This window comes from Temnothorax longispinosus, unplaced genomic scaffold (assembly GCF_030848805.1).
Source record: "Temnothorax longispinosus isolate EJ_2023e unplaced genomic scaffold, Tlon_JGU_v1 HiC_scaffold_280, whole genome shotgun sequence".
NCBI lineage: Eukaryota > Metazoa > Arthropoda > Insecta > Hymenoptera > Formicidae > Temnothorax > Temnothorax longispinosus.
Window position 1 is genome coordinate 1 of NW_027270101.1, and position 13,866 is coordinate 13,866.

The 13,866-nt window shown below is 41.2% G+C and overlaps 1 protein-coding gene across 1 annotated transcript; it reads right to left on the reverse strand.

The window, feature by feature from the left end:
- Positions 1-6: 6 nt before the first annotated feature.
- On the reverse strand, positions 7-13,180 carry LOC139824171 (kinesin-like protein KIF19; the record flags this gene model as incomplete). Its single annotated transcript, XM_071796665.1, has 5 exons — positions 7-436; positions 1,371-1,514; positions 2,101-2,308; positions 12,545-12,758; positions 12,993-13,180. Coding segments are annotated over 5 exons (803 nt in total), but the record flags the coding sequence as incomplete, so codon positions are not given.
- Between the last annotated feature and the right edge of the window lie 686 nt (positions 13,181-13,866).

Genomic DNA, 13,866 nt, shown 5'->3' on the forward strand with positions numbered 1-13,866 from the left:
ACGTACAACCCCCCACCATGAAGTCAGCTGACTATTATTTTCCGTTTATTTAAATCATAATAAACGTATGTACAAACAAAGTCTCAGCTTTCTTTATGTCGGTTTATTTTTATTATAATTATACGTGTGTGGGTGGCTGCCGCGGCAACACCCACCGCTACCATGGAAGCTGACGTTCACTTTGTTTATTAGCAGACCGAATTGAACACTAGCCGAAAATCTCAGATTTCTTAAAATAATTCACTTAAAATGGCAGCTGGCTCCCAGACTATATAGTTTATGGTTCGAAATTACCGAAGGGGAAAAAGGATTTCTTTTGAGATCCATCTTATGTTCTCTCACCCTGGTCCCCAATTGCCTCTTCGTCTGTCCCACATAGGAACAAAGTTAACACATCAGCCACGATGTGGACAGTTCGATTCTCCGAGCGTTCTCTCTACAGACCATAGTATGTATTATATTAGAATTACTTTCTGCGACACAGGTTTTTAATTTGAGAAATTTCATTTACAGCCATGCGTACGATACCAACTTTGTCGTCTGCGTATTAGATATACTCTTGTAATTAATGATAGCGCTAAGTGTAACAAGTTTGTTAATGCGTTAATATAGACACTGAAAATGGTTCAATGTTAGAACCGAAACGTCTGTAATTTATATTAATATATTTGATAAATTAACACGGACACCCCTTGTTAAGGCTCGATGCCCTTTATTTCTTAATTTAATCATTAATTTAAAGTATTTCATATTTTTAACTAAAAAATCATGATAAATTAGTCTATGAAAATAAAAGTAATTATTTGTTCTGAGACAACATTGTTTCTAGAAAAAATAATTTATTTGAATTGAAAACATGGATTTACGTAAGAATAACTTTCTTTCTTCTAAACTATATTTTATTTCTTCTGATTCTGTTGTGTATGTGTGCACATAGAATTGAAAAAAATACTAAATTCCTTCTATTTAATAAATATTTTTGTGTTAATATATCGTCAAATATTCAAATTAATTCTATGTAGTTTTTCTTCGATAAAGTTTCATAATATTCTTGAAAAAGAATGTGTTCTTCTTTTGAGCACAAAATAATGAGCTTTTCTAAGATTTGTGACGAGTATATCTTAAAACTATTATTAAGAAAATATTCTTTGTTGAAGAAAACTACTACTTACAATTAGAACAAGTAAAATAAAATAAATAATTGCTTTACTTGGTTGTAGAATGATATTTTTCTGTGTGAAAACAAAATTAAAAACAACTGTCCAATTGTAAACTTGTCGCCAAAATTATTGGAACCATTCGCATGTGTTCGAATACAATATATAACATTTTGTGTATCGATTATTATTATATAAACGAAATGTTCTCACTGATTTCGTGAGTTTGCTGCTGATATCGGCGGAAATAAGACGGCTGGTAAAATTAACGGTTGCACCACTGGTCCCATCACGTGCTCCACTTCTTGTGGCTCTTGAATCGGTGGTAACGGCGAATCCCAATCGGAATCCGTGGAACTGTTTCTCCAAATAATTTTTCTCTTTAATATGTATACATACATACATACATATATACATACATTATTTTCCCGGAGCGAGACGAGAATGCAAATTAGCATAATTTTGTTAATAGATCGCACACGAACGAAGAAATATGAAAAATGGTCAACTATGAGGAAAATTGATAAGGCGCATAACAATCGCGATGAGTGATAAACATAGACGAGCCGCTGTTTTCACGCCTTGGCAAAGAAGGACGCGTAATGTGTTCTTAGAAATCGCATAAAAACTTTTACTCTTGCACGCGATGCAAAGGTGATGCGAAGGCGAGAGTGATCGTTTTCATTATTATTGTATATTATCGATCTCATGTTGTTGTGTTGTATGTATCGATTTATGCGGATAAATGTACGTACTTCGTCGCGATAAGAACAAAGTATCTTAGCGCGTACGTACATTTATCTGCATAAATCGAAACATAGTTTAGTTTATTTGCTATAATGAATAAATGATCGATATCTTTCATCGATCAGGAAAAGGTGTCCAATATAATTTAATTCTAAACAGAAAGATTGTTTAACAATGCACGCGCAATTTTACTTACCTACTGACTATTCTCAAATCACTGCTAAAGTTATCGTAAATGCTGATCCTGCTGGATATAGGCGGTAACTTGTCGCAACTGAAGGACAACACGATTGGAGACACGGCGAGATCGCTGAGACTGCTACCGACATACGTAGTAGCTTGGATCTCTTGTTGATACATGGCATATAGATTTTGCAGATCAGGCGGAAGCGCCAAACGACCGTCTGTTGTTTAAATCCCGTAAATTGAACGAAAGTGTTTAACTTTTATTTATATATGTATAATCATGCAAAAAAATAGACTCTAAAGTTACACGACATTATAATTGATATACTTATAATGTCTCGTACCTACTTATATAGGCTTAACGGTAAATATGCATATTAGGTCAAACCTCACCGATGACCTTGACCTTGACATATGTTGTCAAGGTCACCCTCCTGAGTGACCTTTAGAAGGTTTTAGCCGGCGGTCATTGTTTATTAAAAAGTTATAAACAAAAAAAGTTTGAAAAATATAGCAGATATTTTGAGTATTGGAAGGCATAAATGACTAATATTACGTTTTTTTTTTAAAGCAGAGAATACTTTATTTCGCGAGAAAGTCGCTGCTTTACCAAAACACAACATTTAAAGTAGTGAATTGTTGATAAATTGAAGTCTTTTTGTTAAAGCAGAGAATACTTACATGGGTTAGATGACGCGCTTTAAACAGTTGAATACTTTTAAAGCGCGTCATCTAACCCATGTGGCATCTCGCATATTAACTTTCCACGCATGAAAAGTTCACGCATACACTTTCCACGCGAACCGAGGTTCACGCACACTCCCCCCTGCTTTCGGGGAAGGTGCGGTAGTCCCGAAATAGTTCACGCATACACTTTTTACGCGAACCGAGGTTTACGCACACCCCCCCCTGCTTTCGGGGGGCCGGCCCGGGCCGGCCCGAAAGCAGGGGGGGGTGTGCGTGAACCTCGGTTCGCGTAAAAAGTGTATGCGTGAACTATTTCGGGACTACCGCACCTCCCCCGAAAGCAGGGGGGGTGTGCGTGAACCTCGGTTCGCGTGGAAAGTGTATGCGTGAACTATTTCGGGACTACCGCACCTCCCCCGAAAGCAGGGGGGGGGTGGTGTGCGTGAACCTCGGTTCGCGTGAAAAGTGTATGCGTGAACTATTTCGGGACTACCGCACCTCCCCCGAAAGCAGGGGGAGGTGTGCGTAAACCTCGGTTTGCGTGAAAAGTGTATGCGTGAACTATTTCGACATATATATTAGTCATTTATGCCTTCCAATACTCAAAATAACTGCTATATTTTCGAAACATTTTTTGTTTATAACTTTTTAATAAACAATGACCGCCGGCTAAAACCTTCTGAAGGTCACTCAGGAGGGTGACCTTGACAACATATGTCAAGGTCAAGGTCACCGGTGAGGTTTGACCTAATATGCATATTTACCGGCTTAACTTTAGAAGGCTATTACCCTCCGATTTTGATGAAACTTTACAGGTACGTAGTATTTAATAAATATAGTCGGAGCCATTAGTGAGGAGTTACTGAAATGCCTAGTTTTTCTAAAAATTCAAATTTTAATTATTTGGCCTAATTAACGTTTTTCAAGCTTTCGATATAAAATAATAATTAGAATTTAAAAATATTTTGCTAAAGTGTTTTATTTTATTAGTCTATTATTAGGAAACTATATGTATAGTGTTGTCAAAATATTATAAAAAAAGAAACAAGAAATCAAGGAAGCTTAATTTCTCATTACATTTTTTGATATCATCGCTCGTTGTTTATTAAAAAGTTATTAACAAAAGAAGTTTTATAAATAAAACGTAATCACAATATATTAGTACAAAATTTCGAGAAACTCAAAAATTTACTTTGCTATTATTTACTAAATCAGTTATTTCTATTTCTTAACTGTAATATTATTCTGATTTTAATGAAACTCAGGAAAAAATATCTATATTTTAAAAGGAATATCGCAATTTTGTTCATTGTTCTACTCAAGATAAACACTGAAAAAGCAACGTAAGCAACATATAGGTACCCCTGGGGTCAACAGCGCCGATCTCTCTTACAGTTTTCTAATACACTAATAAAATGAAACATTTTAGCAAAATATTGTAACGATGCGCCCCGAAACGCATCATTCTCGGCGAGCATCAGCCGGATGCCGCCCGGCCGAACATCCGCCGGGCGAGACAAGGCACGATGTGCCTTTTTTTAATCGAATCATCTCGCGTATCAGTCCGCAAACGGACTTATCGCGGCAACCGACTCGGAGCGCCGAGCGGTGCCGAAAACGGCCGAAAGCCACCGAACGCAATCGCGGCGTCGCGGCGTCGGGACGCCGTACTTCCCGAACGCTCCGCCGCTCCATCCCGGCGCGCGCGATTGCCATCGCGTATACCCCCGCCACGCCGACACACCATCGCGGGTGTATATAAACCAAGCAATTGTCGCTAACTGGCAGATTCCGCCGTGAGACAGCAACCGATCCGACTGATTCTCCGCTGCTCACGGATCCCGAAATCCCACAGTCGAGCAACCAGGAGGTAGAGAGTTCTCTCTGCCTTTGCCAAGTGAGGTATCTAGGCGGTTGACTCGATCTTTCATCCAAACACCTGTGGCACCGGAGTGAACCAGGGTAAGAGAGTTCTTCTCTTACTCGCCAAGGGTCTTGGCCACCCGGTGCCGCCTCCCGCCTACACGAATCGATGCGCCAGGAGATAGAGAGTACTTCTCTATCTCCGCTAAGGGTCTTAGCCGCTCGATATCGCGTCTAATCACGCTCCAGCGCCGCGCGCGCTTCCGCGGCGCCGCCGCTGTCCGAGCTTACGATGCCGCGTCACCCACGCCGCGATCGTACACCGTATCTCAGTGAGCCCGCGCGCCCGCCGATCCGCGAACTCCGCGATCTCTGTATATCGTCGCTATAACAGCGTCCGCGAACTCCGCGATCTCTGTATATCGTCGCTATAACAGCGTCCGCGAACTCCGCGATCTCTGTATATCACCGCCATCGTAACCGGGTCCGCGATTTATTGTACGTATCTGTCTACTCCGCGATCTCTGTATACCGCCGCTATCATAATCGCATCCGTGATCTGCTGTACATATCCATCGCCTCCGCGATCACCTCAATGTATTCACGTTAATTGAATAAACTCTATTACGTTTTTTTTTTATATTTTAACCGAGTCTTGTGTTTTCCTCCGCGCCTACTCCAAACCCTCACCAGCCGCGAGCTAGATCCGCGCTTCGGAAGCTAGGTTGTTTTAATATTTTTGAATTTTAATTATTTTTTCATATCGAAATCTTGAAAAATTATTTAGACCGTTAGGCGTTAATTAGGCTAAATAATTAAAATTCTCAGACACTATATACTCTATCCAGCAAAAGAACATCCACGGTTATTATATTTAGCGCTCAGGCAAAATGGAGAAAGTGTGGCGCGCTACAAACAATATGTAGGTACCGTTAACGTAAAAACGGCACGCTCGGTGTGGAGAGGTGTATCTATGAGCGGATGAGGGGTATCTGCCCGAAACGGACGAGTTTTCATCCAATCTGTGGATGTTATTTCTGACCGGAGTATAGGCATTTCTGCAACTAGTGGCTCCGACTACATTTAGTAAGTACTACGTACCTATAAAATTTCATCAAAATCGGGAGAAATCGCCGTCTAAAGTCTTACCCTTATATAGATATTTAACTTTTAGAGGCCGGGAATTTTTTTTTTTTTTTTTTTTTTTTATTATTTTTCCCTTATTCAACACACCAAATTTTGCCTGAAAACATCAAATAGCTTGTGTTTTTTGGGTGGTCGATATTTCGACCACCCCCGGCCTCTAAAGGTTAAGAAAATTCAAGGTATCTACAAATTATACAATTCAAGGTATCTACAAGGTATACAACTTCATGTAGCTTTTACAAGAAAAAGGGCGTCCGGGCAAAGTCGACACTAACTATTTTGATAAAGCGTTGTAAATAAGTCATTTGTTTTTGGCTTGCGCAAAATGGTTTGTACGTACAAAAAGACCAGCAATAGATAAAAAAAATGATAAAAGAAGCCGTACTTGCCATAAAAAAGGGAAAAAATGAAGATCAAACAGCTGCAGAAAAAATAAACGATGCAGCCGTATGGCTCATAACAAATGTATGCGCACGTCCGATCGCGAGTTTACCTGCGTTAATTGTGTTTCAGACATGAGTTCAGAAGAAAATAATTGAAAGTTCAACAATTTTTTTTTTTTTATTATTTTCCAATTATTCTTTTACTTTATTCCGAATTTTTATAGTTTCTAAATATACGATAAACAATGTATTTTCATTTTCAGACAATAAAAAAATAAGTTCCAGATCAAATTGTCGATCAGACAAAGTGTCGACAAAGTGAGTTTACCCCGGCATTTTTTAATTTAAAAATTTGTCTTCGCGTCACTTTTCCTTTCCTGGAGACAAAACAAAGCAACGTACAGCAAAACTTTCTCAAGCAATTTTGTATCTTAAGGAACACTCTTTAAATGTGTACCATTGAATTTGCTTGAAAATTTTAATTAGTTGTTGAAAATTGCTTTTGAAAAAATCGTGTCGAGTGTGCCCCGGTCTCCCTATGCATTAAAGCCGGTTTTATAATATGTCGCAAACGATGGCAACTGCCAGTTGAAAAGTGTTATTTCTGATTGCTGATTGCCAGTTACTGTCGCCAAAAAAATTAAAAGTTCGTTAACTCTCTTTTGACAAGCGCAATTGACAAGCGCAATATGGAAATAACACTTTTCAACTAGCAGTTGCCTGAGTTGCCATCGTTTGCGACGTGTTGTAGAATGGCCCTAAGGCTCCTGGGCTCTTTCCCGACATCTCGTGAGATGTGACTCAAATCGAGAAATGTTGAGAATTGACACGTTGAGAATTCTTGCATGGCATTTCCAAATAAAAAGTTATTTGCATAAAATAACACTTCAGATCACTTCAGCACACTTCGAAAATATACTCTGAGTTTAGGTTAGGTCTACTCTGGCGAAAATAAGAAGCTTTAAAAAGCGTTGACAACCGTTTGATGAGGGTTTTTTAAGAGTTTATACGCTTTCAAACTTTGTAAGAACGCTTACACAACGCCGTTAGATTTCAAACGTTTTAAAACGCTTATCAAACGCTATATATAACGTTTCGTGAAAGTTCTGCAATGTTGAGGAGACGCTTTTCAGAGCACGTTTAGTAAACGCTGATTCACTTTTGTGCAGAGAGTTTGTTGTCAAACTTTTCAAACGTTTAGCAAATGCTTTTCCCATGCAGCGTACGCTGTAAGACAAAAGTGTTTTCCTTCCGTTCAGCAAACACTTTTTCAATGCAGCGAATTATAGGGCGTTTACACAAACGGCTTGGAAACGCCTAAGAAACGCTTTTCCTGACTCTGTAACACAGCGTTTTTCCTCCATTCAGCAAACGCTCTTCCAACAACGCCGCTAGGCGGCGCATCTTTCTCGCATTTAAAATACATCTATCCGCGTATATAAACAGACCCCCTGTGAGGCGAAAAGTAGATTTGGTTTCGAAACCTCCATTACCATTGATAGGGATGACGCGCAATATACAACAGTTTTAGTGCTAGTATTCAATATATTTCTCGAAGAACGTGTGATATACAAGGTCGTGAGCGACTACGTGACGGACAGAGTAAAAGACCGTGAAGCAAAGCATCAGTAGTAGATGCGACACCGCGCTCCCTATTAGGAGCAGAGAGCGCTCTCCATAATGCCGAATCCGCATGGCGAGTCGTATACAGGATTTTCGCCAACACTTCCCCTCGAATCGCACTGGTCGGATTCCGCTCATCTGATGGTCTTGAGCCCGATGGACCTCATGCAGGCTTCGTGCTTTCCTCTAGGCAGTCCCTTCGTGAGAATATCCGCCGTCATCTCGTCGGTGGATACATGTTGGATTTTAACCAAACCTCTGCTAACGGCGTCACGCACGAAGTGATGTCGAATGTAGATATGTTTCGACCGAGCGTGATAAACGGGGTTTATTGCCAACTTTAGAGCCCCGTTGTTGTCGTTCTTGATGGTGATTCCATCCAAAGTTATCCCGAGTTCTCCGAGTAGTCCTTCCATGTATATTGTCTTCTCAATTTCGCCATTTAAATATGCCGTTGCTACGTCGAGCTGTTCGATCTTCATGTCTCTCTGTGCTGCTATGGCCAACACAGCTCGTATCGAGCTCATTCTTGCTACTAGAGCAAACGTCTCGTGATAATCGATCCCTGGTCTTTGAGAAAAACCGCGTGCTACAACACGTGCCTTTCGTTTCTCGATAGATCCATCGGAGTTATATTTGTTACGCAGAACAAATCTGCTCCCAACTACTCGTTGATCCTTCGGACACTCTGTGATCTTCCATGCGTTGTTCTTGATCAGAGATATTACCTCTGCCGCCATCGCGTCCATCCATTCCGATGAGTCCACATCCGACATGGCTTGCGTTATTGGGATTTCGGCCACACACGCCACTTCCGCTTGTTCAAGCGCTTCGTGGCTATATTCCTTTCAAGGTCTCCCGGGCCGCCCGGTTCTGATAAGGCGGGGACGACCTCTTCTACGGACTTGTGCGAGTCCCTCATTTCCACCCTCTGGCTCTTCTATTTCCGCTTCCCCTGGGTCCGCTTCCCCTGGTTCTGGTTCATCTGGTTCCGCTTCTTCTGGCTCCACAGCAATTTCCTCGATGTTCCTTTGCTCCACGTTATCATAACTGAAGGACAATTTGACGTCCACGTCGTCAATCGGGATTATGTCCGTGGACTGTGAATAGAAATCTTCGAACGTTGTTTTAGCTCCTCCCAGATGGTTTTCCAGAAACTTTACGTCCCGAGTAATCTCGATTTTCTTGGATTCCGGTAGCCAGATTCGAAAACCTTTCGATTCCTCGGAATACCCGACGAATATTCCCTCCTTGGAACGAGGGTCAAATTTTCCTCTCGTGGGAACTTTGTTTATACAGAATACTTTACATCCAAAACTCTTGAAGTAACTTACAGTCGGAGCCTTGCCTTTCCAGCCTTCGTGTGGGGTCCTTCCATCGAGCTTTCTGGTTGGACAGCGATTCCTAATGTAATTCGCCGTGGATAGTGCTTCAGCTCAGAATGATGCAGACTGACTGGAGTAGAAGGCATCTCGTGGAGTCCACCAAAGTCCGATTTTTTCTTTCGGCCACCCCGTTTTGCTCCGGACTGTATGCCGTTGTGAGTCGACGTTGAATTCCCTGGGTCTTTAAGTATTCGTCGAATTCCTTATTGACGTACTCGCGGCCATTATCGGATTGAATCGTCTTTATTTTCTTGCCATGTTGTTTCTCGACGAAGATTTGGTATGCCTTGAACTCTTCGAGTGCTTGGTCCTTACTTTTAATGAACCTTATCTCCGTCCATCTCGTATGATCGTCGGTAAAAGTGATAAAATACCTCATCCCCTCCATTCGATGTAACTCGCATCGGGCCACATATGTCGGTATGAATAAGTTCCAATTTTTCGGTCTCTCGTGTTGACTTCTTCGAAAACTATGGTCGTGTCATTTTCCCTTGAATACATATTTCACAGTTCAAGTCTTCAGGCACATGTCGTAAGTCTATACCCCGGATGGCTCCATCCTTTGATGCCTGTATGAGATCACGATAGTTTAGGTAGCTCATCCGTCGATGCCAAAATTCGCCTGTATTCGTCGATATCACCGAATGACACTGATCGGGCGACTCTCCGTCGATATAGTAGAGATCACCGATCCTCTTAGCAATCAATCTCGTGCGTCTCTTTTGGTCGGTAACGATGGCCCTCTGTTTTTCGAACGATACTCTATAACCTCTATCTGTCATCTTTGAGATTGACAATAGATTCATTCGTAGTTCGGGAACGTGCAATGTTTTATTTAGAGTCACTTCACTCTTCTTTCCATTCGCATTCGTCACGATCGCCACCACACCTCTTGCTTGAATTTTCGCGGATGAATCACTGGCCAACTTCAAAACACCGGATTTGCTTTCGTTGATTTCGGTGAATAGGCTGATATCCTTACACGTATATGTGATGTGCATCCACTGTCAATACACCACCGATTTTTAGATGTGCAGTCTGCAAACTGGCAAACATCGGATCTGTCTTCGGTCAATAGAAGAGATACCTTGCCTTTATCATCCGCTTTCTGTGACGGGCACTCCGAGGCCTTATGCCCCTTTTCGTGACATTTGTAGCATTTGAATTTGAAACACTTGTCCTTTTCCTGTTCCTCCTTGTTAGTCGAATTATGCTTCGAAAAATTTTGCTTCTTCCTGTTGATAAGTAAGGCATCTTGATTCGATGTCACTGTGCTCTTCCTTGCGTCGAACTCTTCGACTATCTTGGTACGTAGATTTTCAGGTGTTGGAAGCTCGTCACGACTTTCGATTGCGACTCTGAAATTTTCAAAGCTTGACGGCAAACTATATATAGCATCATTATGGCAAGTTGATCTGGATTTATAATTACGTCCATTTCTGACAACTTATCTACGGCATCGAAGAAATCATGTAGATGCTCACGCACGTCGCCGCCTTCGCACATCTTCTTCAGGATGAAAGTCTTCAATAGTGTGGCCTTTCGGGCGGGTCCTTTTGATTGGAACGTGTTTTCCAACTTTATCCACAACTCACGCGAGGTTTCGCAGTTTTTAACTAATTTCAACTGACTCGTTCCTATGGATAAAATTAAGTCCGACCTGGCCTTTTCGTCCTTGGTGCGCCAGTCTCGTGTGTCAGCCGCGTTAGTGGCCGTTGGCTCGGGCTTCGCTATTTCGCCGCTCACATAACCTCATGCGTCGTTTTTTATTAGCAGCGCGCGCATTTGTAATTTCCATGTGTCGTAGTTGTCGCGCCCGAGCGCCTCGATACGCACGACACTGTTCGCGGCCATTTTCTTTACGATGCGCCGTTATGTTGACGCGCCCGACGCAATATAGTCAATTAGCCTTTACGCTCACTATGACTCTCGCGCACTATGTCTCTTTCGCGATTGTCTCGACCACTGTACTCACGCCGATGCACACTTGCCGTTTTCTCGCGTTCGTACGGTGTACTCGCCGTCTTTTCGCGCCCACGTTGATGTACGTTCGACGTTCCCTCGCGCTCGCACGGTGTATCTCGCCGTCTTTTCGCGCCCACGTCGATGTACGTCCGACGTTCCCTCGCGCTTGCACGGTGTATTTCGCCGTTTCTTCGCGCCCTCGTCGGTGCACACTCGCCGCGTCTTCGGAAATAACACTACGCACCGTATATCTCAGATGCCTGGGCCCATAACCTGATAGGGATGACGCGCAATATACAACAGTTTTAGTGCTAGTACTCAATATATTTCTCGAAGAACGTGTGATATACAAGGTCGCGAGCGACTACGTGTAACGTGACGGACAGAGTAAAAGACCGCGAAGCAAAGCATCAGTAGTAGATGCGACACCGCGCTCCCTATTAGGAGCAGAGAGCGCTCTCCATAATGCCGAATCCGCATGGCGAGTCGTATACAGGATTTTCGCCAACAACCATTAATAAAAATTATTCTTCTAACGACCAGAGTAAACGCTCGTTAAACGCTCAATAGAGGCTGCATGCAGTTTCCAATGATAAAAGTAGACTGCGGTCTACTTGACGCTACAAATGCTTTGAAATGTTCTTCTTCTCTTTCTTTTTTCATTGAAAGAAAGGAGAAGAAAAATGCTTCGAAGCATTTGTAGCGTCAAGTGGACCGTAACCGTAAACGCCTATTAATTGCTTAACAGAGGATTTATAAATGTTTTAAAGAACTCTCAGCAAACGTCATACGTCATGTAAACGCTGTGTAAACTCTCAAAAACGCTATGTACAAACGCCTTTTAAACGCTGCAGTGTGCGATTTTTCGCTCAATGAAATCTTTACTGACCGTTTCCAAACTCTCAACGAACTCCCGCAAACGCTCACGTAAACGCCAAAGCCAAAGAAACGTTCATGAAATTTCTCATTTTCGCCAGGGTACCCCTTTTTCTTGACAGTTAATAAACAGCCATAAAATGAATGTAATACGAAACCTATAAGTCATACGCCTGCGCATAAGCCTGCATAGTATCACATTCCTTTTACGGATATGTTGAGATATTTAATAACTGTCAAGGGAAAGGGATGCAACGCGGAGTATTTTTGAAATGTGCTGAAATGATCTGTAGTGTTATTTTAAGCAAATATCTTTTTATTTGAAAATATCATGCAAAAATTTTTAACGTGTAATTTCTCGCTTCTGACGTCACATTCCGACATGGCCGCGACGAGTACCCAGAAACCTTAAATATTCAATATTATTGTGCAATATAAGATACTATACAATAATATATATTGACCATATGCAAACCACTCAAAGATAAGAACAATTAAGAATCGGAAACCCGATTATACCACTGACCTTCCATGATCCGTCGTTGCCTGGTAATAATCTCGTCAGAAATTTGTCGTTGTCGATCGTAACGAAGCAGCAATAGTTCACGACGTCTGAGTTCGTGCTGCTTGACCAGTCTTTCGCTCTGCAACATCATCTTGTCTGCTTCGAGCTCGTGAACTCGCAGCATCAACGCCAATAATTCGCGCTCCTCATCTGAGTTGATGCGTAAAGGTAGTTGCTAGAGAAAATGTCACGGTGTTCTTGAGTAATAAGCTTTCTCTGAATGTGCTTGATTAAAATTTATTTTCATAAAATGTTATCGTAGTTTTGCTACATATTGATATATTACGATAAAAATCGCTTATTCAGACCCTTGCTTTTTTTGCCTTTTAAATTTAATTTTATATTATGATATGTGATTATGATGATAACTGCATTATATATAATTAAAATGATGATTGCAAATCCTCACATCCTCGAGCATAGCGCTACACTTTCGACAGGCCTCGAGTTCTTTTTCCGCAGCAGCGCGCATTTCGGCATATCTCTCTTGCTCTCTTGTGATTTCCGTCAATTCAGTCCACGCTTGTTGCACGGCTACGTCATCCTCCAGGTCACCCTCTAAAAGATCTAAACAGTCATTGATATTATCAGTTTTTGCTGCAAACAACTCAGTGGGCTGATATACATGTTTACGAAGTTCTAATTTTACCGAAAGTACATTCGTAATTCGCCAACGCCATATAATAAACATTAGACGTTCATTTCTACAATTGGCAAATAATCATCGTGATAATTCGACCATTGGTTTTGGTCCGATTGATCGTCAAGATGTTAATAATCTTTGATACTTATATATGGGACATTCCACACGCCAATTCGCGAGGGGTCAAACTTCGACCTTTTTATTTTTGATGGCGGCTCGTTTTTTAGCAGGTCTTTACGAGTACTATACCCATATAAGAGCGTTTTTATAATAAACGTAGCGTTTCCGAAATAGAGTCTGCGCAAAATGAGGACTGCAAGATTTTCAATGAATTTTCTCGCCTATTAGACAACGTCTAAGAAAAAAATTCATTGATCATAAAATACGCTATTTCAATCATATTTTTTTTTTTTAAATTACTCAAAATTTTTATAATAATATTGTTAAACAAATAGAGTAAAAAAAAACACAAAAAAATTTGAATATCTCAAAAACCCCATTTTCTATTTTTTTGAAATTTATAGGCAATATTCTGGGGAATATATTAGAAAAATTTTAAGACCGGTCCGAAGTTGCGCAGAAAATTTGGGAATTTTTTATATATTTTTTTGTAAGGCAGACAGAGGTACCACGGCTTCGC